Here is a 23400-nt window from a genome sequence, read left to right as displayed (position 1 = left end):
TTTATTGAAAAATGCATCGCAACTTTTCTGAAATGTTTTTATCTTGATATAAGCTAAAAATTTTTAGCACATTCTACGACAATAGAAACGCTATAGTTTTCATCAATTCTTTGGTTTTTTTATAGAAATTACATTTTATAGAAATTACACCTCGATTAACTTAAACAAAGGAGGTATATATAAATCTGTATGAAATTCAAAAAATTTAGTCCTTCAAAATTTTGTTTATAACAAAAAGTTGTAGACAGTAGAACGGGCGGAAATTGCTAAGTGGTTAAATAAAGTGACACTTAAAACATATGCCATAGGTGGATGGAGCTAAATTCATCTCTTTCTTGGCATTAAGTATTTTGTACAAAGCCACAACACGCTGACCACAAAGTTGTATGTTATAGGAAATAAATATAAAATGTTCATTTTAATCCACAGTGGGTTAATTATTATATATGTATACTTATCGCACATATATATAACCCATAATTCATGAATACTCATTAAAAGATTAAGGAATTACCACATACAAACACACTCACGTACAAACTATGTTAATTCCTTTTCCCCAAACAATATTGTTGACGAGTAGAGTATGAGTAATGTAATATAACTAAACTTCTGTTGTTCACATTACCCATAGGCCATAGTGGCCTGTAAAGCAACAGTGTAAATAAACACCAACTTGTGTGGTTTTGTGCTTTGTGGTTATTCGTTGCAATATCAACATGGCTGTGTGAATGTTATCTGTCTAGTTTTACGTGAGTTGATACTCTCTCTTACACACATATCGCCAGTCATACACTTAAACTCTCTGTAATATTAAATTTCATAATTTTATACACTTGAGAGTAGGAGAGAAGGTGTGAGCGAAATGAGATAAAGTGTGCTAAGGGGCTTACCTGCAGCATCTACTACTAATGGGTAGTTGGGAGTTGACAATAATGGCTCTTCGGCAGGCAGATAAGTAAAATGTGTTGTGGGTGGTGCGAGTGTTGTTGTTGTTATTGTTGTCGTTGGAGATGTTATTTGCTGTGGTTCAGGTGGTATTGTGGCTTCTGTTGTTTTAGGTATTGCGGCAACATTGTTGTGTGTATTTTCTATAGCCACTGGCGATGTGCTTATTATGGATGAAGATGATGAATTATGTAGATATTGTTGATGTTGTTGTTGTTGTTGATGCTGCTGCGCTTGCTGTGGGTTACTATTTTTATTGTTTTTATTCTTTTTGTAACGACAACCACGAAATCGACACATACTGGCAGCCTGGCCCATGGGGCCTGCTAACAATGCAAATGTTAAACCCTCCGTTTTAATGAATTTAATTTTAAAAAATGTTTATAAAACTTCAGAGTGGGCTTTAAGGATTTCCTGGGAAACGTATACAAAATAATTGCGCTTCCAATTGGTGTAAACTGGTTAGTTGTAGTTGGATTATCTGTAATACACTTTTCGATTTTAAAGTTTCCAACAAAGTCAAAAGTTGCGGTACTTTTGATCTTTTTGCTGCTGTCACTCGTTTTTAATATCCTCCTAGGAATGGCAAACGATAATTTTACGGATTTTAGTGTTGCCGTCTTAGTTCCTCGAGTTGCTGACGATGACTTATGGGCTTTTGTTGTTTTGGCAGTTGTTAAGCAATTACTTGGTCGCCTTCTGCTATTTGTCTTTGGGGTATAATTAAATTTCTTTGAAGTTTGTAATAAAATTCTTGATTTCAATGAAATTGAACCTCTTAATTTATTTATTTTTAGTTGTTTTTCCTTTTCGTGCTGCTGCTGTTGTTGATTGTGTTCATTTAGCAAAAAATTAAAGTTGTTCATAATCACAAAAATTGTTCTCCGCCTTTGAAGAATCGCTGTATTTTTTATTTTTATTACTTTCTTCACTTTTGTTTCCTATGATCTCTTTTTCCATAAAATTTTATACGCAGAACTTTTTCTATTAAGTTTTGTTTTTCGCCTTAATTGAATTAAGTTTAACTTTTTGTGTCTATGTTTTTTCTTGGTTTTATAGCTCTAATATAAAAAAGATGTTTCCTAATTAATTTCGTGTTCAAAAATTATAATAAAATTTAAGTGGTAAAATAACTACAGGGACAATTATTATATATTTTTGACAACATCTCATTTGATTTACTTTGATTTTGGGCAGAAGAGGGATAGGGCGAGAAAGTGGAGATATATTCAGTATTTGGTGGAAAATGCGAAAATAGGATTTCCAAAAATCTAACTTCATAAAAAATAAAAAAAAAGAAAATAAATAACATAAATGGAATTTAATTTTCTTGTCATTTCATTTAGATTAATTTAAACCAATTTAATTTAATTAATTAAAGCTTAGTTTAAATAATTTATATTAATTTAAATTTCATTGAAAGTCCCATTTCATAACTCTCTTCAAGATCTAAAAAAATTTCTCTGTTTAAACTTAAGGCCAAAGGTTCCATTTTTTCTATACCCTTGGTAAGGCTTTTACTAAAGCATTGACCATCGAATAGGAAATTTTACTATGGGGTCTTCTTACTCTAAACAATTTTTTATAAAAAAATTGAGATGAATTAAATTTTTAATAGAATGACATTATTTTCAAAGGACCAATTTCTTTGCACTTTAAGGCAAAAAAAAACTCAAAAGCTGTGTTAAATTTAAGTAGTATAAACCTTTTTTAACAATAAAAATTTAGAAACTTGATCTTTTTATGGAACAAAAAAAAATAAATGGGATTCAAATATTAATATTTTCCTATAACGCTTTAATATTTTAATAAAATGTATCCAGAGATCCAGCAGCTATTGATTATAAATAAAATATTATAAAATCCCAATACGCAACAAACATATAATATGTATGTCTGCATTGTTTGTCTGTGTGGTTGGTGACCGTCATGCTCTAATAGCAACAATGGTGGCACCCAATGAATTGGTTTTATTAAATTAAATTCGCATAGAGACATTTGGTATAGAATTTGTTCTAGGATTTGTGGGGACCTAAAAAATAAGCACATATGTGCGAGCGTATGTACATATGTGTGTATGTATCTATGGGCTTATATGAAATTTCCGGACACGTGCTTACTTTTCGTAGAACATACATGCCCGGCATGTCAAAGGAATGACACCACATTGGCACAATGTACGTGTCGTTGAGCATTCATGCGTCAATGCGTGATAGAAGAATGTCCTTAATAAACTTCAGATGTTGGGAAATTTAAAACAGGATAAAGGGGTTTGACCTTCACTAAGTCAGTGGGGGTTGATGTTGGTTGGCGAAAGTAGTCAACTCATGTTGAATATGTGAAAACAGAAAATGTATCGCTTCTTTGCGGCAGCCAAAATTTATGTAGAAAAGTTTTTTAAAAAAAAAAAAAAAAAATAATAAAAATTTTAATCTTGACCTAGGCTATAAAAGCATAAAAGCAAATTTTAAGTTTTTTATCCCTCCATCATAGGATGGGGGTATATTAACTTTGTCATTCCGTTTGTAATACATCGAAATATTTTTCTAAGACCCCATAAAATATATATATTCTGGGTCGAGGTGAAATTCTGAGTCGATCTGAGCATGTCCGTCCGTCCGTCCGTCGGTTGAAATCACGCTAACTTCCGAACGAAACAAGCTATCGACTTGAAACTTGGCACAAGTAGTTGTTATCGATGTAGGTCGGATGGAATTGAAAATGGGCCATATCGGTCCACTTTTACGTATAGCCCCCATATAAAGGGACCCTCAGATTTGGATTGTGGAGCCTCTAACAGAAACATATTTCATCCGATCCGGCTGAAATTTGGTACAAGATGTTGGTATGTGGTCTCTAACAACCATGCAAAAATTGGTCCATATCGGTCGTTAATTATATATAGCCCCCATATAAACCGATCCCCAGATTTGGCTTGTGGAGCCTCTAAGAGAAGCATATTTCATCCGATCCGGCTGAAATTTGGTACATGGTGTTGGTATATGGTCTCTAACAATCATGCAAAAATTGGTCCACATCGGTCCATAATTATATATAGCCCCCATATAAACCGATCCCCAGATTTGGCTTGCGGAGCCTCAAAGAGAAGCAAATTTCATCCGATCCGGCTGAAATTAGGTACATGGTGTTGGTATATGGTCTCTAACAATCATGCAAAAATTGGTCCACATCGGTCCATAATTATATATAGCCCCCATATAAACCGATCCCCAGATTTGGCTTGCGGAGCCTCAAAGAGAAGCAAATTTCATCCGATCCGGCTGAAATTCGGTACATGATGTTGGTATATGGTCTCTAACAACCATGCAAAAATTGGTCCACATCGGTCCATAATTATATATAGACCCCATATAAACCGATCTCCAGATTTGGCTTACGGAGCCTCAAAGAGAAGCAAATTGCATCCGATCCGGCTGAAATTTGGTACATGGTGTTGGTATATGGTCTCTAACAACCGTGCAAAAATTGGTCCACATCGGTCCATAATTATATATAGCGCCCATATAAACCGATCCCCAGATTTGGGTTCCGGAGCCTCAAAGAGAAGCAAATTACATCCGATCCGCCTGAAATTTGGTACATGATATTGGTATATGGTCTCTAACAACCATGCAAAAATTGGTCCACATCGGTTCATAATTATATATAGCCCCCATATAAACCGATCCCCAGATTTGGCTTGCGAAGTCTCCAAGAGAAGCAAATTTCATCCAATCCGGTTGTAATTTGGAACATGGTGTTAGTATATGATCTTTAACAAGCGTGCCAGAATTGGTCCATATCGGTCCATAATTATATATAGCCCCCATATAAAACGTTCTCCAGATTTGACCTCCGGAGCCTCTTGGAGGAGCAAAATTCATCCGATCCGGTTCAAATTAGGAACGTGGTGTTAGTATATGGTCGCTAACAACCATACCAAAATTGGTCCAATCACACAAAAATTGGTCCATATCGGTTCATAATCATGGTTGCCACTAGAGCCAAAAATAGTCTACCAAAATTTTATTTCTATAGAAAATTTTGTCAAAATTTTATTTCTATAGAAAATTTTGTCAAAATTTATTTCTAGAGAAAATTTTGTTAAAATTTTATTCGGTTCATAATAAAATTTTCATCATTGTCAAAATTTTATTTCTATAGAAAATTTTGTTCAAATTTTATTCGGTTCATAATCATGGTTGCCAATCGAGCCAAAAATAATCTACCAAGATTTTATTTCTATAGAAAATTTTGTGAAAATTTTATTTCTATAGAAAATTTTGTTAAAATTTTATTTCTGTAGAAAATTTTGTCAAAATTTTATGTCTACTTTGTCAAACTGAATTATATACGTATTGGATCGATCTTTTTCGATTTAATATATACCACGTATGGACTTATATACAATTTAGAAGATGGTGTTAGGAGGTTTCAAGATACCTTGCCATCGGCAAGCGTTACCGCAACTTAAGTAATTCGATTGTGGATGGCAGTGTTTAGAAGAAGTTTCTACGCAATCCATGATGGAGGGTATATAAGCTTCGGCCTGGCCGAACTTACGGCCGTATATACTTGTTTTTTAATTAATTTAAATTATTAACAATAAATTTTAATTTAATATAATTAAAATTAAATTAATTTCATTCCATTCGTTAACGGCCATTTTCATGTAGCTGCATTAGGCTTTAACTGCCCGTTAATAAGAAAAATGGAAATATTTTTTCTCCCTTTGAATTTAACTGTAAAATTTTCAGCAGTAAAGTTCCTAACTGGCATATGGAATATATAAATTCAAAAAAAAAAAAAAAGTTTATTGGATCCAAAGATTTTGATCTTCCTTTAACGATTTTGGTATTGATTCCGAGTCAAAGATGTGAGTTCTTTAAAAAAGACATTTTTAGCGACCTATCTGGCTTTAAATCTAGGATCTATAAAATTAAAATTAGAATACAGATCTCATTTATCGATTTTTCATTCTATTTTTCGGGTATATTAATAAAGCTACTCACGTACAAAAAAATGACAGTTAAAAATCCATATTATGATGGATACTTCGAAGTAAAAAATATTTTCTTAATTCCAAAAAAAAAAACTTTAAACTAAAGATGCTAAATCCTCAAAATAAGTCTTAGCCTATATTTGAAGCGTTTTTATCTTAAATCTAAAGATTCAATATTTCAGTTAATTTAAGGACGATTTCTTTAACTCAAAAACGTGTTTCTTTACTTTAAGGAAATTTTGCCTCAATTTAAAGACATGCAACTTTAACGAAGTGACGCAAATTTTCAAAATGTGTGTCCTAAATTTAATGAAAAATAAATTGGTTGAAGAAAGTTTAAACTAAAGATGCTAAATCCTCAAAATAAGTCTTAGCCTATATTTGAAGCGTTTTTATCTTAAATCTAAAGATTCAATATTTCAGTTAATTTAAGGACGATTTCTTTAAATAAAAAACGTGTTTCTTTACCTTAAGGAAAATTTGCCTCAGTTTAAAGACATGCAACTTTAACGAAGTGATGCAAATTTTCAAAATGTGTGTCCTAAATTTAATGAAAAAAAAATTTTTTTTGAAGAAAGTTTATAATCTTAACTTTAATTTAATTAAAATTTCATTATTTTAAAGAAATTTGTCCTTAATAGTGTGTAATTTGCGCATCCTAAAATTGAGGTTGCGTAATCTTTAATATCACGTAAATATTTTTTTCAGTGTAGGCAAAATGGCATATATATACATTGTAAGCTTCAAATGTTCGTTAGCTAACGTAGCACTAAAGGAGCTTCATAGAAATGGGACTCTGTGTGGTGCCACGTTAGTGACAAATTTGCCACTTTTTTTTAATTGAAATAATTTTAATGTATTTTATTTAAAATATTTTAATTAGATTTTGGATTCAATATAATTTATATTGAATTAATTTAATTTCATTCATTCAGTGATGTGACAAATTTGTCATCTTTTTTAAACATTGATACTTTTATGTTACTTTTTACAATTTTGTGACACTTTTTTGTAATGTTGTGCCACTTTTTAATTAATTCCTTTACTGAGTGTAATATTTTTCGTAAATTTTGATACATCGCCACCTTTAAATTTTCGGATGTGAAAGATGTCTCAACATAAAATTGAACTAGTCCATCCAATTGAGAACTTTTTCGTTCTCAAGCCCCAAAGTCATCAAGCGCAAAAATTTTGGTGCTTGCAAATATGCAAAGAAATTTGTCTGCAGTAGATAGTCCAGGTTCCCCATGCAGTGTTGCCAGTATTTTCCATTCGTTTATCCCCACATTGAGCAGCTTTCTTCTCCAAAAACCCCTAGTTTAAACTAAAGTCCCTAATAAAAATCTCAATCATTTTTTGACAAATTTATATTAAAAATAACGAATTAAAATCAGCAATTAACAATTTAAATTTTCAAAAAAAGGAATTTAAAAAATATAAAAATTCTCCAATTTTTGGAAATTCTTCACCAATTTACAAAAATTTAAAAATTCTCTAATTTTTGGAAACTCTTCACCAATTTAAAAAATATATAAAAATTCTCCAATTTGGCCCCATTTACGAAAATATATCCCCAATTTAGAAAAAATCCGTAATACTGGCACAAAAAGGCGACTTCATAATTTCATGGAAAAAAATATAAAATTCATTTAAATAGAAGTATGTCCCCTTTTATTATAAGCGAAATTTTTTATGCCACTCTTCCGTAATTCTCAACAGCAAAACTGCACTAATTTAATATAACCACAAGCATTACAAATATAATACTCTGTCCAAAATCTTCTTCCCATAATCCCTCCCGGGCAAATTTTATATTACTCTAATCATAAAAAAATCTCTGACACACATTAGCCCTAGGCTAAAACATAAAACAAAATTGGTTGTAGGAATCATGTATAAAAAAATAACCAATTCGAAAACCGCCAATGATTTGCCAAAGGATCAAATTTTTTTGTCTTTCATCCGCTGAAAAAAAACCTCAGCTACAACTGGGAATGGTATCATATTTATTTTATGGAATGTCATAACATAAACCAGAACCACAAAAATCCCGTACATATCCTTAGCAAAAACTCTCTTAAGTAAACTTCTTTCTCGAGTACATTCTTTGGCCTATTTGTTATACCATTTTTTTTTTATTTGAATATTTTTTATGAATATTCCATGTTGGCTCTGTGATTTTTTTGTGATAACTGTTTGAAATTTGGTACTCGGCATATATGATAAAATTTATTTTTATTGGAAGTCGTAAAACAAAAAGATTTTTTTGTTGTGGGAGGAATTCTATTGTTTCGATGTCAAAAACGAGGAAGTTGTTGTTGGGTTAAAATATTTAGTTTATTGATATTACTATAAACAAATGTGTACTTTAGTGATTTTTATCACACATTCGGCAAACTATATAAAATAACTTGGCAAAATATTGATAAAACTAGTAATGTGAAAACTGCCGATTCTGAGATAAAAAAGGATATAGAAAGTGGAAAAGGAGTGGCACTTTTTAACACCGATAGTTTATTAAATTAAATTTATTTTATTTATTAATTATATTTAAAATATTTTGTCAAAATGATATGTCTGTAGAAAATTTTGTCAAAAATTTATATCTACAGGAAATGTTGTCAAAATTTTATTTCTATGGAAAATTTCTCAAAAATTTGTTTCTATGGACAATTTTGTAAAAATTTTGTCAATAGAAATTTTGAAAAAAAAAATTTTTCTATATAACTTTTTGTTAAAATTTTGTCAAAATTTTATTTCTATAGAAATTTTTGTCAAAATTTCATTTCTATTGAAAATTTAGTCAACAGTTTATTTATATAGAAAATTTTCGTTTTGTTTTGTTATTGTTGGTTTTGTTCTTTAATCATTGTTGTTGTTTTTGATTTCAGATTAAAACTATGCATTGACTAAACTACAAGTGTAGCTTAACCAACAGAGGAAAGGAATGTTTGTCAAATTTACTTGGGCAAAGCCCTATAGATTGCAAGATGGTTGTATGGACGCACGTTTCGGAATTAACACATTCCTCATCAGCATCCTCTACTTGCAGCAAAGCTATCAACCAGAATAAATTCAGGCCGTTCATTAAGCCCAACAATGAACCCTAAAAAGGTTTAACATGATAGCCGGCTTATGCCGAAATAAATTCGTACAAACATATCTCTTTACCTTTCCCACCGTCAAATCATTGATTTGAGTGCAGTTGGTTGGGTTTATTTTTTGGAAAAATGTTATTTCTATCGAAAATTTTGTCAAAATTTTATTTCTATAGAAAATTTTGTCAAAATTTAATTTCTATAGAAAATTTTCTCAAAATTTAATTTCTGTAGAAAATTGTGGCTAAATTTTATTTCTATAGAAAATATGGTCAACATTTTATTTCTATGAAAATTTTGTCAACATTTTATTTCTATAGAAACATTTGCTAAAGTGTTGTTTCTATAGAATATTTTCTTATCTACATAATATTTTTATTTTATTTCTATAGAAAATTTTGTCAAAATTTTATTTATTTAGAAAATTTAGTCAAAATTTTATTTCCCTAAAAAAATTTGTCAAATCTTTACTTCAATAAAAAATTTTTGTTCTATAGAAAATTTTGTCGGAATTCTATTTCTTCTGATTATTAATTTTGTTCGGCTTGAGGTCATAGATTAATAATCAGAATAAACATAAAATAGGTCAACAACACTCAAAAAAGGAATTCTATTTCTATACAAAATTTTTAAAAATTTTATTTCAGTAGAAAATTTTGTCAATATTTTATTTCTATGGAAAATTTTGCCAACATTATTGTTTTTATAGACAATTTTGTCAATGTTTTACTTCTATAGAAAATGCCACAATTTTATTTCCAAAGAAACAAATCAAAAATATTCATAACATAAGAAAAATAATATTTCTATTGAAAATTTTTGAAAAATTTTATTTCTATAGAAAATATTGTCAAAATCTTTATTCTGTATAAAATTTTTGCAAAATTTTGTTTCTATAGGAAATTTTTGCAAAATTTTATTTCTAAAGAGAATTTTGTCAAACCTTTACTTCTATAGGAAATGTTTGTTCTATAGAAAATTTTGTCGGAATTTTATTTCTATAGAAATTTGTTAAAAATTTTATTCCAGTAGAAATTTTTGTCAATATTTTATTCTATGGAAAATTTTATAAAAATTTTTGTTTTTATAGACATGTTTTCAATGTTTTACTTCTATAGAAAATGTCACAACTTTATTTCCAATGAAACTGTTGTCAAAATATTATTTCTAGATTTTTTTTTTCAAAATACTAAAATGAAAAATATTTTTAATATAACAAAAAAAAATATTCTATTGAAAATTTAAAAAAAAAAAATTCTATGGAAAATATTGTCAAAATCTTTATTCTGTATAAAATTTTTGTAAAATTTTATTTCTATGGTCAAAATTATATTTCTATGGAAAATTTTGTCAAAATTTTATTTGTACAGAAAAATTTGTCAAACTTTCATTTCTATAGAAATTTTTATCAAAATTTAATTTCTATGGAAATTTGATGCTCCGGAGGTCAAATCTGGGGATCGGGGGGAAATTTTTGCATAATGTAATTTCTATATAATTTTTTTGCAACATTTTATTTTTGTAGAAAATTTTGTCAAAATTATATTTCTCAGCTATAGAAAATTTTGTCCAAATTTTATTTTTATCGAAAATTTTGTCAAAATTTTATTTCTATAGAAAATTGTGTCAAATCTCTTCTTCTATAGAAAATTTTTGTTCTTTTAAAATTTTTTAAAATTTTATTTCAGTAGAAAATTTTGTCAATATTTTATTTCTATGGAAAATTTTATCAAAATTTTTGGTTCTATAGAAAATTTTGTCAATGTTTTACTTTTTTAGACATTTTGTCAAAATTTTTGGTTCTATAGAAAATTTTGTCATTGTTTTACTTCTATAGAAATTTTGTCAAAACTTTATTTCTATAGAAAATGTTGTCATAATTTTATTTCCAACGAAAATTTTGTCAAAATATTATTTCTAGATTTTTTTTTTAAATACTAAAATCAAAAATATTCATAGTATAAGAAAAAAATATTTCTATTGAAATTTTTCAAATTTTATTTCTATAGAAAATATTGTCAAAATCTTTATTCTGTATAAAATTTTTGCAAAATTGTATTTCTATTGAAAATTTTGTCAAAATTTTATTTCTGTAGAAAATTTTTTCAAACATTTATTTCAGGCTCCGGAGGTCAAATCCTGGGATGGGGGGGAAATTTTTTGCAAAATGTATAGAAATAATTCTATAGAAAATTTTTGCAAAATTTTATTTTTATAGAAAATTTTGTCAAAATTATATTTCTCAGCTATAGAAAATTTTGCCAAAATTTCGTCAAGATTTATTTTTATAGAAATTTTTTGCAAAATTTTATTTCTATAGAAGGAGCCGCAACACACATCTGGGAGTCGGTTTGTATGAGGGCTACACCTGACAGTGGCCCGATATGGTCATTTGCAATACCATCCAACATACATCAAGAACAACTAAGTATATCAAGTTTCAGGTCGATAGCATTCTTCGTTAACATGATTTCCACAGACGGACAGCCGGAGGGACGTGTCCCGCTAGAGCAACTCAAAATTTCACCACGAACCCGAATATATATTCTCCATGAGGATTGAGAGAAATATTTCGATGTGTTATAAACGAAATGACAAAGTATACCCTGCATCCCGAGTGTGGTATCACAATGGACTGAATAGTCTAAGTGAGCCTAAATCTTAATCAAGCTGCCACTTTAACCTAACCTAACCATACCCAGCATCCTACGAAGGAGAGTATAATAACTTTAACAGTGGCGAATATCCTCTATAATAAATTTCATGTAAATCCATGTTTTTCTTTCTCCAACATAATCTCAATCGCCTTTCATATTAACTATCGCCCACTCATAAATAGACAACCATTTACATTTTCTGATGAACCTTACTATGACGCATTCGACCACCTGCAAGATTTATTGTCAAGGATAACGTTCCGTTAACACACCCACCAGCATGAATGACAAAGAAGCAACGCACAAACACATTGAAAATCATATACGTCAATTGTTTTACTAATTACGAACAGATTAATGCAACTTAATTGGGTCTTTGATCCTTGGAATTAACTCAAAATTGAGTTAACTAAACACAGTTATTGATAAAAGGACATGAAATTATCCTAAAATTGATACGATTGCAATCCATTTATCTGCAGTAGTTATGCTACTCTAGGTGTATGTTTAACATTATCTGTTTCAATAAAATTTAATCATATGTTCATTGACCACTATTGACCCTATAACTTTATTGCCTATGTTTCGACTAGTATCTATGATGCAGAAATTTGACACATATTGGTTTCGAAATCATTCACTAGAAAATATCAATATACTCGCATTTACTTCGAATCAAATAGCTTCGTCTTATTATGTTCACTCCATTAAGCTTCTAGAAATCATAAACAAACTAGAATATTTCCATGCAATCTCAATATCACTGCTAACAACGCATATTCTTTGCTATGAAAGCTCGATGTCAAATCAACCAGAAATCTTTTCAAGAACATAAAATTTCAAAAATATGAACATTGATATGTACGAGTTCATATGCCAGCATATTCATTGCTGACATTGATTTCATGATTGTTAAAGGATACTTAGTCATGTGACAAGGATAACTAAGCAGGGAATAAAAGAATACTAAAGTATTTACAAAATGCCTTATAATTTTGTTCTTTATCATAAATTTTAACAAAAATTGTATTATCTATGGATTAAAGTATAGATTTTCTTTGGAGGTTAATTAATGTATTAGGTTTATTAGACAGTTGCTTCACCAGTTCATATTAATTCATCTCTTTTATTTTCCAACTGATTTTTTTTTAAATTTATTGTTATTTAATGTATAACTTTAATTACCAGCAAACAAAAAATTGGTAGTTCATTCACAAAAATTTCTTTTAAATCGCATCCCGGAATCCCCATCAATTTTTTCCACTTCCAATACAGTCGTTTTAGACAAGTCCACAAACATTTCTTTTAAAGCGCATCCCGGGATCCCCTACCGATTTTTCCACTTTCGTACTGTTAGGCCGTGTTAAGTGAAAATTTAAGTTTTTGACAAAATCAATAAAAAAGTAAAAACAAAAATAAAAGATATCATCCCGCAGGGATTTGAACCTGTATCGTTTGACTTTTTATTTCCATGGAAGTTTGAGAAGGTTTTGCAAATTACGATAATTTTTAATTGTTTGTATAGTTAATGTCTAAAAAAATGGCCAAAATTTTGTGTATAAAAAAAAATATTATCAAAATTTTGTTTCTATAGAAAATTTTGCCAACATTTTATTTCTATAGAAAATTCTGTCAAAATGTTTTTTCTATAGACAATTTTGTCAAAATGTTATTTCTATAGAAAATTTTGTCAAAATGTTATTCTTATAGAAAATTTTGTCATAATTTTATTTCTATAGAAGAATATTTCTATAGATACATTTTTCAAAATTTTATTTCTATAGAATTTTTTTCAAAATGTTATTTCTATAGAATTTTTTTAAAAATGTTATTTCTATAGAATTTTTTTTCAAAATTTTATTTCTATAGAAAATTTGGCCCAAATTTTATTTCTGTAGAAAAATTTGTCAAAATTTTATTTCTATAGAAAATTTTTTCACAACGCTTAAAAGTTCAATTCATTTGCAATTTTAGTGATACCTAGGATGTTAAGAATTTAATAACGCTCTCGATTTTAATCGTGCTCATGATTTCAGACACGTCTCTCAGTAAATTACTAATTAAATTATTCGTGAGTCACGATACTTTTCGTGAGTCACGGTATTTTTCGTGAGTCACGACATTTTCGTGCGTAAGTGTGCGGGAGTAAAAGTTTTCTTTCGTGAGTGTGCGTGAAACCTACCAAACAATATCGTGCGTGAGTGTGCGTGACTAATATTTTGCCGTCGTGAGTGTGCGTGAGTAAAATATTACTCACGTGCACACCTCTAGTTAAAGGCTTTCTCGTATAAACAGAGTCCAATGTAAGCTAACGATTTCGATTTTGAAGGGATGTAAGTGGTGTCCTTCGGCCAAGATTTGCAGCGTTTTTCATGAGACCTTCTCCTATAGACGGGCTATGGTAAATGCAAAGTGAAATGGATGGCGAGTTTTAAGACTTTTTCCCATAGATAGATCCAAAGATAAAGGTGGACGGCCCTTTATCCGGCCCTAACGCGATTTCGATATATTTTTTCCTTCATTAATGGTTCATTTTCACTCGGTCTTTAAAATAAAAAAACAGATAAAATATGATATAAAACAAAAAAAAAATAGCCCTAATTTTGTTTTGGGATCAATTTCCATGCTTCAGTTACATTTTGTTGAACAGCAGTTTCATGAGGCTCATAGGGCTCTATAAAAATTGGCCCCAAAATCTAAATTAGGCAGGACCCCAAAAAATTATATGGAAAATAACAACACCAAATTTTCATGTTTTTTGGGTAGTAACTTCATTTTATTTTAGGGATCCGTTTGTATTATGAAAATAAACCCCAATATTTCAATTAAAAAATTAACCCCAATTTCCTTTTGAGGATCATTTTCAAGTGGGACTTATTTTCGTATTTTGGGTCTGGTGGCAACTATACACGCGTTTGTTGTTCCGAAAAGCATTGTATCGCTTCAGATTTGCTTGAATTTCATCATACGGGGTTCTTTTCGTTTAAATCAAAAGTGAAAATTAGTCTTAATTTTCATGCTTGAGTTATATTTTGTTGGGACTCATTTTAATGGGGTTCCTATTCATTATGAAGCGTCGACCCATATTTGTGACTCTGTTTGTTTTGGGGCTCATTTTCCTTGGATCCCTTTTCAATACCATATAAGTATTTATTATAGTAGAAATCCACAAAGAATAATAAGTACCATTAAAATTACTAGCATTGTTATTTGAGAACATTTTATTTAATTACTAAGAATAAATAATTATTAAAAATAATTAATAGTTCGATAACGTATGAGTAATTTTAAAAGATTTTAATATAAATATCAAATATATACTTAATGAATATATAATACGCCCCAACCACCTCGTTCAAGTAATTTTAATAGCATAGATCCAGGGGCAATATTGACCACGTATTAAAACTACTTATACGCAATCCTTGCCATTTAATAAATCGTATTCAGTTATAAACCAATATGAATTTCCATTTTCCCATTTTTTTGGCATTCGTTTTAAAGATTTCTTATAATGTACATTTTCAAATCTGCAAACTAAATATTAAAAAATCCCTAAAATGATAATTTTACACAGACCATTACCATACAAACTGATTAGATTTATTGATTACCATACAACGAAAAATCTCAAAACGTATTTTGTTCCGAAAACATATGTAAGAAACTTATTTTAAATGAAATGAAAAATTAGGGATATTTTGACATTATCACTGCACATATTAATTAATTAGCTTGTTGATAAATCGTATTCTGTTGAATTCATTGAATGACTCATTTGGACAATGTGGACTAGAAATCAACGCTCCTCAATGGCTCTCTGCATACAACAATTATTTCAAAATGCTCTATAATTATTAATTACACGGGACGTTTAAGTTGTCATCATCAATTAAGCAATCGACTATAAAAAAAAGGAATTCGGTGGAATAGAGCAAGTAAAAAATTAACAAAGAAAAAATAAAAAATTTTGGGAATGGAAAATATTTTTTATTTTCATACAGTTACAGTTAATGTGGGAATAAAATTTCTTCATATTAATAGAACAATGCTACAAAATGTACTCATATCCTTAACAAAACTTCGAATTTTTAGAAATACACTAAAGACGGTATTTATAGCCTTGGTGTATCCAAAGCCCATTTATTGACTTTAGAATGTAACTCTAAAGCATGCCAAAACAATCTCTAGGTAAACCAGAAGGTACTATTCAAAGTATTTTTTTTTTTTTAAGAGAAAGATATAACGAACACAGGGTGGGTGATTTGTACGTTATTGCAGTTTGCTATCATTTCTACACTAGGTGTGTTCCTTTACTTTACTCGTAGTAAAAAGTAGTAAAAGAGAGAAATTTTGAAAATCCTCTCAGATTTCTATATTTTTTTAATGTACAGGAACGAAAATATAGTAAAAATTGTAAAAATGTCAAATAAAAAAAAAACATGTAGGTAAATTAAATACTTTTATATCGAAATTTTTGTGACAAATGGCAGATTTTTTGCAGGAAACTTTGAAATCCTTATTACGATAGAAAGAAGCTATGGTTTTTACTTTGTTATAAAAAGTACCCCTTTTGCAAAATTTTTAATCAAAGTAAAACTCTGGCTTCTGGGCCATAAAGTAGAGTAATAGCGCATATTATCAGTATCTTATAAGGTGGGGTTTTTCATTCCGTTTGTAACACATACAAATAACGAATTCTGACTATAGAAAGTATATATAGTCTTGATCAGGGAGAAATTATAAGACGATGTCTCTCTGTCTGGCTATCTGTTGTAATCAGGCTACTTCCTTCAATAATGAACTTATAGTGCTGAAATTTTAACAGACACGTTTTTCTTCTACATGCAGGTCAATTTTGAAGATGGGACTACTTCGGCCTAAGTTTCGATTTTGCTTCCATATGAACCGACCCCCGAATTGGGGGTCTTCATGACATAGACATTAAAACTTTTATCCGATTTGCATGAAATTCAAAACGTAGAGGTACTTTTGGTCCATTAAAGGGTGTGCCGAATTTGGTGTGAGTCGGTCAATGTTTTGGTACTTTTTTCGAAACAAGTGGTATTGGTTCGGCATTGTTTTGAAATTCCAAATTGTGGAGTCTACACGTTAAATCTAAAGCACAAAGGTGCACACAATTTTCCTCCAGAATACGTAGAATTTTATAAGGAATGTTTTCCTTCTAGACTCAAAATACATACCCCACTTTGTTCAAATTTTGCAAAAAAAATAAATTGTATGGCCCTATCTCGCAAATATTAGATATATTCGCACACATACACAATCTTTTTATGGTAGTTTATAAGTTCTATCCAGCAAAGCAAAAATCATGAAAATCGGTGCATAATTGCGCGTTTGCCAAGTAACACTAAATTTCATACATCCGAGGTGCCCAACTTCCAACGTCTATAGACCAGCCCGTGAATCCACTAGGGACCTACAAACCTCTAAATATAGAGAAAAACATTTCAGCTTTGGCACAAAGAAAAAATGATGATCATATCTTAATCCATTAAAAAGTTACAGATTTATTTCCAAAAAAAAGCGATTTGGAACTACTTTAGTTTGGAAAATTTGAAAACAAATAATTATTTTTGTCATGACATATCTACAACTTTTACTCGAAAGAATTTGTTGAGTAACTTGTAGTAAAAAAATTTTAAAAGAGACATGCATTTTGACATTGTTCTCTTAAAATTATTTACTACTTTTACAATTTTTTGGGGTTGAGGAACGGTTTCTAGTAAAAACTAGTAAAAGTAGTAACTAGTAGTACGTAAAGGAACACAACTACTATTTATATAACAGGTGGCAAATTTATTCCAGTGAAAATTAATTTTATTGTTTATAAGCCTACAAAAACATTTGTTTTATTGCATTCAGAAATAAAGTTATTTGTGATGGAATTCAAGCGTGATAGCGTAATTGCTTTATTTTTGGCTGGAATTTAAATGTGCAAAATTCATTTGTTTTTCCTATCATAGCTCGTTACTTAGACTGGAAAGAGCCAAGGAGGTGCTACCACGGTTGCCACAGTTAGTAGAATTCTGTAGAAAATGGTAGATCTTTTACTGGTTAGTGATTGGTAGAAATCTTGACGTTTTAGTAGATTTTACGAAATGCTTATCTCCAATTAAGAGGTACAATTTTCTATAGAAATGAAATTTTGAAAATTTTTCTATAGAAATAAAATTTTGACAAAATTTTTCCTATAGAAATAAAATTTTGCATGAATTGGTTAAAGAAATTAAATTTGTCGAAACTATTATAAAGAAAAAAATTTTTGCAAAAAGTCTATAAAATTAAAATTTTGCACAAATTGTCTATAGAAATATAATTTTGCAAAAATTTTCTGTAGAAGTCAAATTTTCAAAAAAAATTCTATAGAAATTAAAATTTCCAAAATTTTTCTATAGGAATAAAATTTTAACAAAATTACATATAAAAAAATAAAATGTAGACAAAATTTTCTATAGAAATATAATTTTGCAAAAATTTTCTATAGAAGTCAAATTTTCAAAAAAATTTCTATAGAAATTAAAATTTCCAAAATTTTTCTATAGGTATAAAATTTTTACAAAATTTATATATAAAAAAATAAAATGTAGACAAAATTTTCTAGAGAAATATAATTTTGACAAAATTTTGTATAGAAATAAAATTTTGCAAACATTTTCTATAGAATTAAAATTTTGATCAAATTTTAGTTAGAAATAAAATTTTGACGAAATTTTCTATAGAAATAAAATTTTCAAAAATTTTCTATAAAAATAAAATTTTGCAAAAAAAAATTTCTATAGATTTTGACAAAATTTTCTACAGAAATAGAAGTTTGACAAAAATTTGATAAAAATATAGAAGTAAAATTTTGCAAAAATTTTGACAAAATTTTCTGTAGAAGTAAAATTTTGCAAAAATTTTATTTAGAAATAAAATTTTGACAAAATTTTTCTATAGAAATTTTCTACAGACATTTTGCAAAAAATTTTTTATGGAAATAACATTTTGCCAAAAAATTTTATGGAAATAACATTTTGCAAAATTTTTTATTGAAATAACTTTTTGCAAAAAATTTCTATAGAAATAAAATTTGAAAAAAATTTCTATAGAGATAAAATGTTGACAAAATTTTCAATAGAAATAAAATTTTGACAAAATTTTCTATATAAATAAAATTTTGGAAAAATATTTTATAGAAATAAAACTTTGGAAATATTTTTTATAGAAATAAAATTTTGCAAAAAATGTCTATAAAAATAAAATTTCAACAAAATTTTCTAGAGATAAAGTTTTGACAAAATTTTCTATAGAATTAAAATTTAGAGAAATTTTTCTATAGCAATAAAATGTTGCCAAAATTGTCTTAGAAATAAAATTTTGCCAAAATGTTCTATAAAAATAAAATAACGACAACATTTTCTATAAAAAAAAAATTTTTGACAAAATTTTCTATAGAATTAAAATGTAAAAATTTTCTATATAAAATAAAATTTTTATAGAAATGAAATGATAACAAAATTTTGTATAGAAATAAAACCTTGGCAAAATTTTCTATATGAAATAAAATATGTATAGAAATAAAGTTTTGAAAAAAAATTCTATAGAAATAAAATTTTTCAAAATTTCTATTGAAATAAGATTTTGCAAACATTTTCTATAGAAATAAAATTTTGACAACATTTTCCATAGAAATAACTTTTTTAAAAATTTCTATTGAAATAAAATTTTGCAAAAATTTTCTATAGAAATAAAATGTTGACAAAATTTTCTATAGAAATAAACTTTTGCAAAAATTTTCTATAGAAATTAAATTTTGCAAAAATTTTCTATAGAAATAAAATTTTTACAACATTTTCCATAGAAATAACTTTTTTAAAAATTTCTATTGAAATAAAATTTTGACAAAATTTTCTATAGAAATAAAATTGTGACAAAATTTTCTATAGAAATAAATTTTGACAAACTTTCCTAAAGAATTAAAATGTCAAAATTTTCTATATAAAATAAAATTTTTATACAAATGAAATGTTAACAAAATTATGTATAGAAATAAAACCTTGACAAAATTTTCTATATGAAATAAAATATCTATAGAAATAAAGTTTTGAAAAAATTTTTTATAGAAATAAAATTTTTACAAATTTTTATTGAAATAAGATTTTGCAAAAAATTTCTATTGAAATAAAATTTTGCAAAAATTTTCTATAGAAATAAAATGTTGACAAAATTTTCAATAGAAATAAACTTTTGCAAAAATTTTCTATAGAAATTAAATTTTGCAAAAATTTTCTATAAAAATAAACTTTTATAAAAAATTCTTTGGAAATAAAATTTTACTAAAATATTCTATAGATATAAAATTTTTCTATAGAAATAGAAATTTTCTATGCAAAAATTTGATATAGATATTAATTTTGCAAAAATTTTCTATACAAATAAAATTTTTTCTATAGAACTAAAATTTTACAAAAATGTTCTATAGAAATAAAATTTTATAAAAAATCCTATAAAAATTAAATTTTGCTAAAATTTTCTATAGAAATAAAATTTTGCAAAAATTTTCTATAGAAATAAAATTTTATAGAAATAAAATTTTTCTATAGAAATAGAAGTTTTCTATAGAAAAAAAAATATCAAAATTTTCTATATAAAATAAAATGTTTATAGAAATTAAATGTTAACAAAATTTTCTATACAAATAAAATCTTGACAAAATTTTCTATAGAAATAAAATTTTTCACACATTTTCTATAGAAATAAAATTTTTCAAAATTTTTTATATAAAATGAAATATCTATAGAATTAAAATTTTGAAAAAATTTTCTATAGAAATAAAATTTTGACAAATTTTTCTATAGAAATAAAATTTTTTTAAATATCTATTGAAATGAAATTTTGCAAAAATTTTCTATAGAAATAAAATTTTTACATTTTCTATAGAAATATTTTTTTTTTAAATTTCTATAGAAATAAAATTTTGCAAAAATTATCTATAGAAATAAAATTTTGACAAAATTTTCTATAGAAATTAAATTTTGCAAACATTTTCTATAGAAATTAAGTTTTGCAAAAATGTTCTATAAAAATAAAAAAAATTCTATGGAAATAAAATTTTGCTAACATATTCTATAGATAAAAAATTTTTCTACAGAAATAGTAATTTTCTATGCAAAATAAAATTGTGCTCAAATATTCGATAGATACAAAATTTTTCTATAGAAATAGAAATTTTTCTATGCAAAAATTTGCTATAAAAATTAAATTTTGTAAAAGTTTTCTATACAAATAAAATGTTGCAAAAATTTTCTATAGAAATAAAATTTTCCAAAAATTTTCTATAGAAATAAAATTTTGCACAAATTTTCTATAGAAATAAAATTTTATAAAAATTTCTCCAGATTATTAAACCCAACAAAAACCACACTTGAACCCTCCGAATTTATTTCGGCAAAAGCCGGCTGTCAATGTAAAACCTTTTTTCGGAGGGTTCAAGTGTGGTTTTTGTTGGGTTTAACAAACTGCCAGAATTTATTCTGATAATTGGTTGATAGTTTTGCTGCAAGTAGAGGATGCTGATGAGGAATGTGGTAATTCCGAAACGTGCGTCCATCCAACCATCTTGCAGTCTATAGGGCTTTGCCCAAATAAATTTGACAAACATTCTTTTCCTCTGTTGGTTAAGCTACACTTGTAGTTTAGTCAATGTATAGTTTTAAGCTGCAATAAAAAACAACAACAAATAAAATTTTGCAAAAATTTTCCATAGAAATAAAATTTTAACAAAATTTTCTATAGAAATAAAATTCGGTCAAAGTTTTATTTAGAAATAAAATTTTCACATAAATTTCGTTAGAAGTAAAATTTTGACAAAATTTTCTATTTTTTGTTTTATTCAATTAATAATTTTGTAATAAAAACCTATTGCATAAATTAATGGAATAAATTTAATATATTTTTGGATCAGTTAATTTAACCGAGGTCTCGGAATGATGAATCTCTGAATGAAGTCATGATAAAAGCTAAACAATATTCTGAATACTTAAAAACCACTTGATTTGTAGAAAAAACTGTATTTAAGAATTCTGTGTAAAAACTTAACACAACCTTACACATATCACTTAGCTATAAAGCAAATATCCCTGTTGCTTATAGAACGCAAACCAGACAATTTCTCAGCATTTCAATGTAATTTTCCCTAGTTCTCAGTATTCAACGCTACCATAGTTGCTATCAACAATTTATGTAGAGCAAAAAACACATCAAGCGTGAACAACAATTTTCCTTGATATCTTCAACATATCCTGTATGACGCCTCCTCAACCATCCACCCCTTCTTCTTTTTCCTCCGGTCTTAACTACAGCCTTACACAGAGAATTTAAATAAAACCACTGGCAAAATAAGCTGAGAAAGTTTTAGTTTGGTTCGTTGCTAATGCATACCACTATGGTCCTGAATTGTTTATATCTTTGGATGCCTCTTTCTGTTGGCATTTACCATAAACAACAAGTAAAAGTCTTGTAATCAAAATGCTAGTTTATATTGTTCATTTGCAGTTCATCTTGACTAAATAAAAGTAGGGGGTATTTAAGTTTTTCTTTTCCATTCTCTTTCTGCTTCTTTGGCCTTTCTGCAAAAAAAAAACTAAAATGTTTTGTGAATAAATACAGAGAGCTAAAAGATAAAGTTTATTATTTCGTTTAGTTTGTTGTGTTTTTCTTCTTGTAAAATATGGCAAAAGTTATGTTTGCTAATAGTTAAGGCTTGTCTCTGCTACAGTATCATATTTTTAGTAAACTAAAATAATAGAAAATATGTAAACAATTCAAATCATATCAATCATACGTTCAGTAGTTCACTTTACAGAACTCCGAATTGATAACCTCACTCTCTAAAGAATCAGACGAGTTTGTAAAAAAATTAATATTTCATAATCAGTGTTGCCAGTATTGGGGATTTTTCCCCAAATCGGGGATATTTTTTCGTGGAGGGAGACTTAATTTGTGAGTTGGGGACTTGGGGATTTTGTGGGGAATTTCCACAAATTTGGGCACTTTTGTGGGGAATTTTCGAAATATGTTCTGTATAATAAATAGGATTAAGAATTATGGTATACATGATATTCTTTACTTCTACAAGCATGCTTAAATAAGTACAGAAAGTCTCCAAAATATAAAAAAAATCCTCCTCTTTCTTCCACGGGATTTTTTTTGGGACCCAAGAGCTAGTTCTTAGGAAACAGATTAAATTGGGAAATTTACTTTTTTTCCTAAGAATTTTTTTTTACTATTGTGAAATTATATCGTAAGGACTCATCTGCGTATATGACTAATTGGGAAAATATATCCCATACATATAGAATAGAGTTCATATCGGGACAACAACGCCTTTTGATCGATCACCCAATTTTATATCTTGACCATTTAGAACTAAGTTTTGATTCATAAATACACATGTTAACCAAACTCCCATTTTTATTTCTCGAGCATTTGGAAAATGATTTGCATAAGAAAAAAAAATCGATTACTTCTCATACCAATAATTAACTCTCATGAGGGCTTGTATCGGTTGATATTTTGAGCATCTGCCTCCTGGTTTTGTGTTTCATATTTTTGTAACTCATAAACTGGCATAACAAAAATTGCATATTTTTCCAATTTTTATTTTTTTATGTTTTTTTTTTTTTAAGCAGAG

General features: G+C 27.8%; 1 protein-coding gene across 8 annotated transcripts in view; it reads right to left on the bottom strand.

Annotated features, from left to right (window-relative positions):
• Nucleotides 1-23400, bottom strand: part of Pde11 (Phosphodiesterase 11) — a 355629-nt gene that overhangs the window by 117682 nt on the left and 214547 nt on the right. For 2 of the 8 annotated variants that reach the window (XM_075296857.1, XM_075296858.1), the window contains exon 2: nucleotides 894-2009. The exons of the other annotated variants lie outside the window; for them this stretch is intronic. In XM_075296857.1, the coding sequence (XP_075152972.1) occupies nucleotides 894-1266 (373 nt within the window). In that variant the 5' untranslated portion in view covers nucleotides 1267-2009. The remainder of the gene's footprint in view (nucleotides 1-893; nucleotides 2010-23400) is intronic. 8 annotated transcript variants of the gene reach the window in all.

The sequence above is a fragment of the Haematobia irritans genome, chromosome 2 (assembly GCF_050003625.1).
Source record: "Haematobia irritans isolate KBUSLIRL chromosome 2, ASM5000362v1, whole genome shotgun sequence".
Lineage (NCBI taxonomy): Eukaryota > Metazoa > Arthropoda > Insecta > Diptera > Muscidae > Haematobia > Haematobia irritans.
Note: the sequence above shows the minus strand (reverse complement) of the source record. Positions and strands in the feature narration are given on the sequence as shown.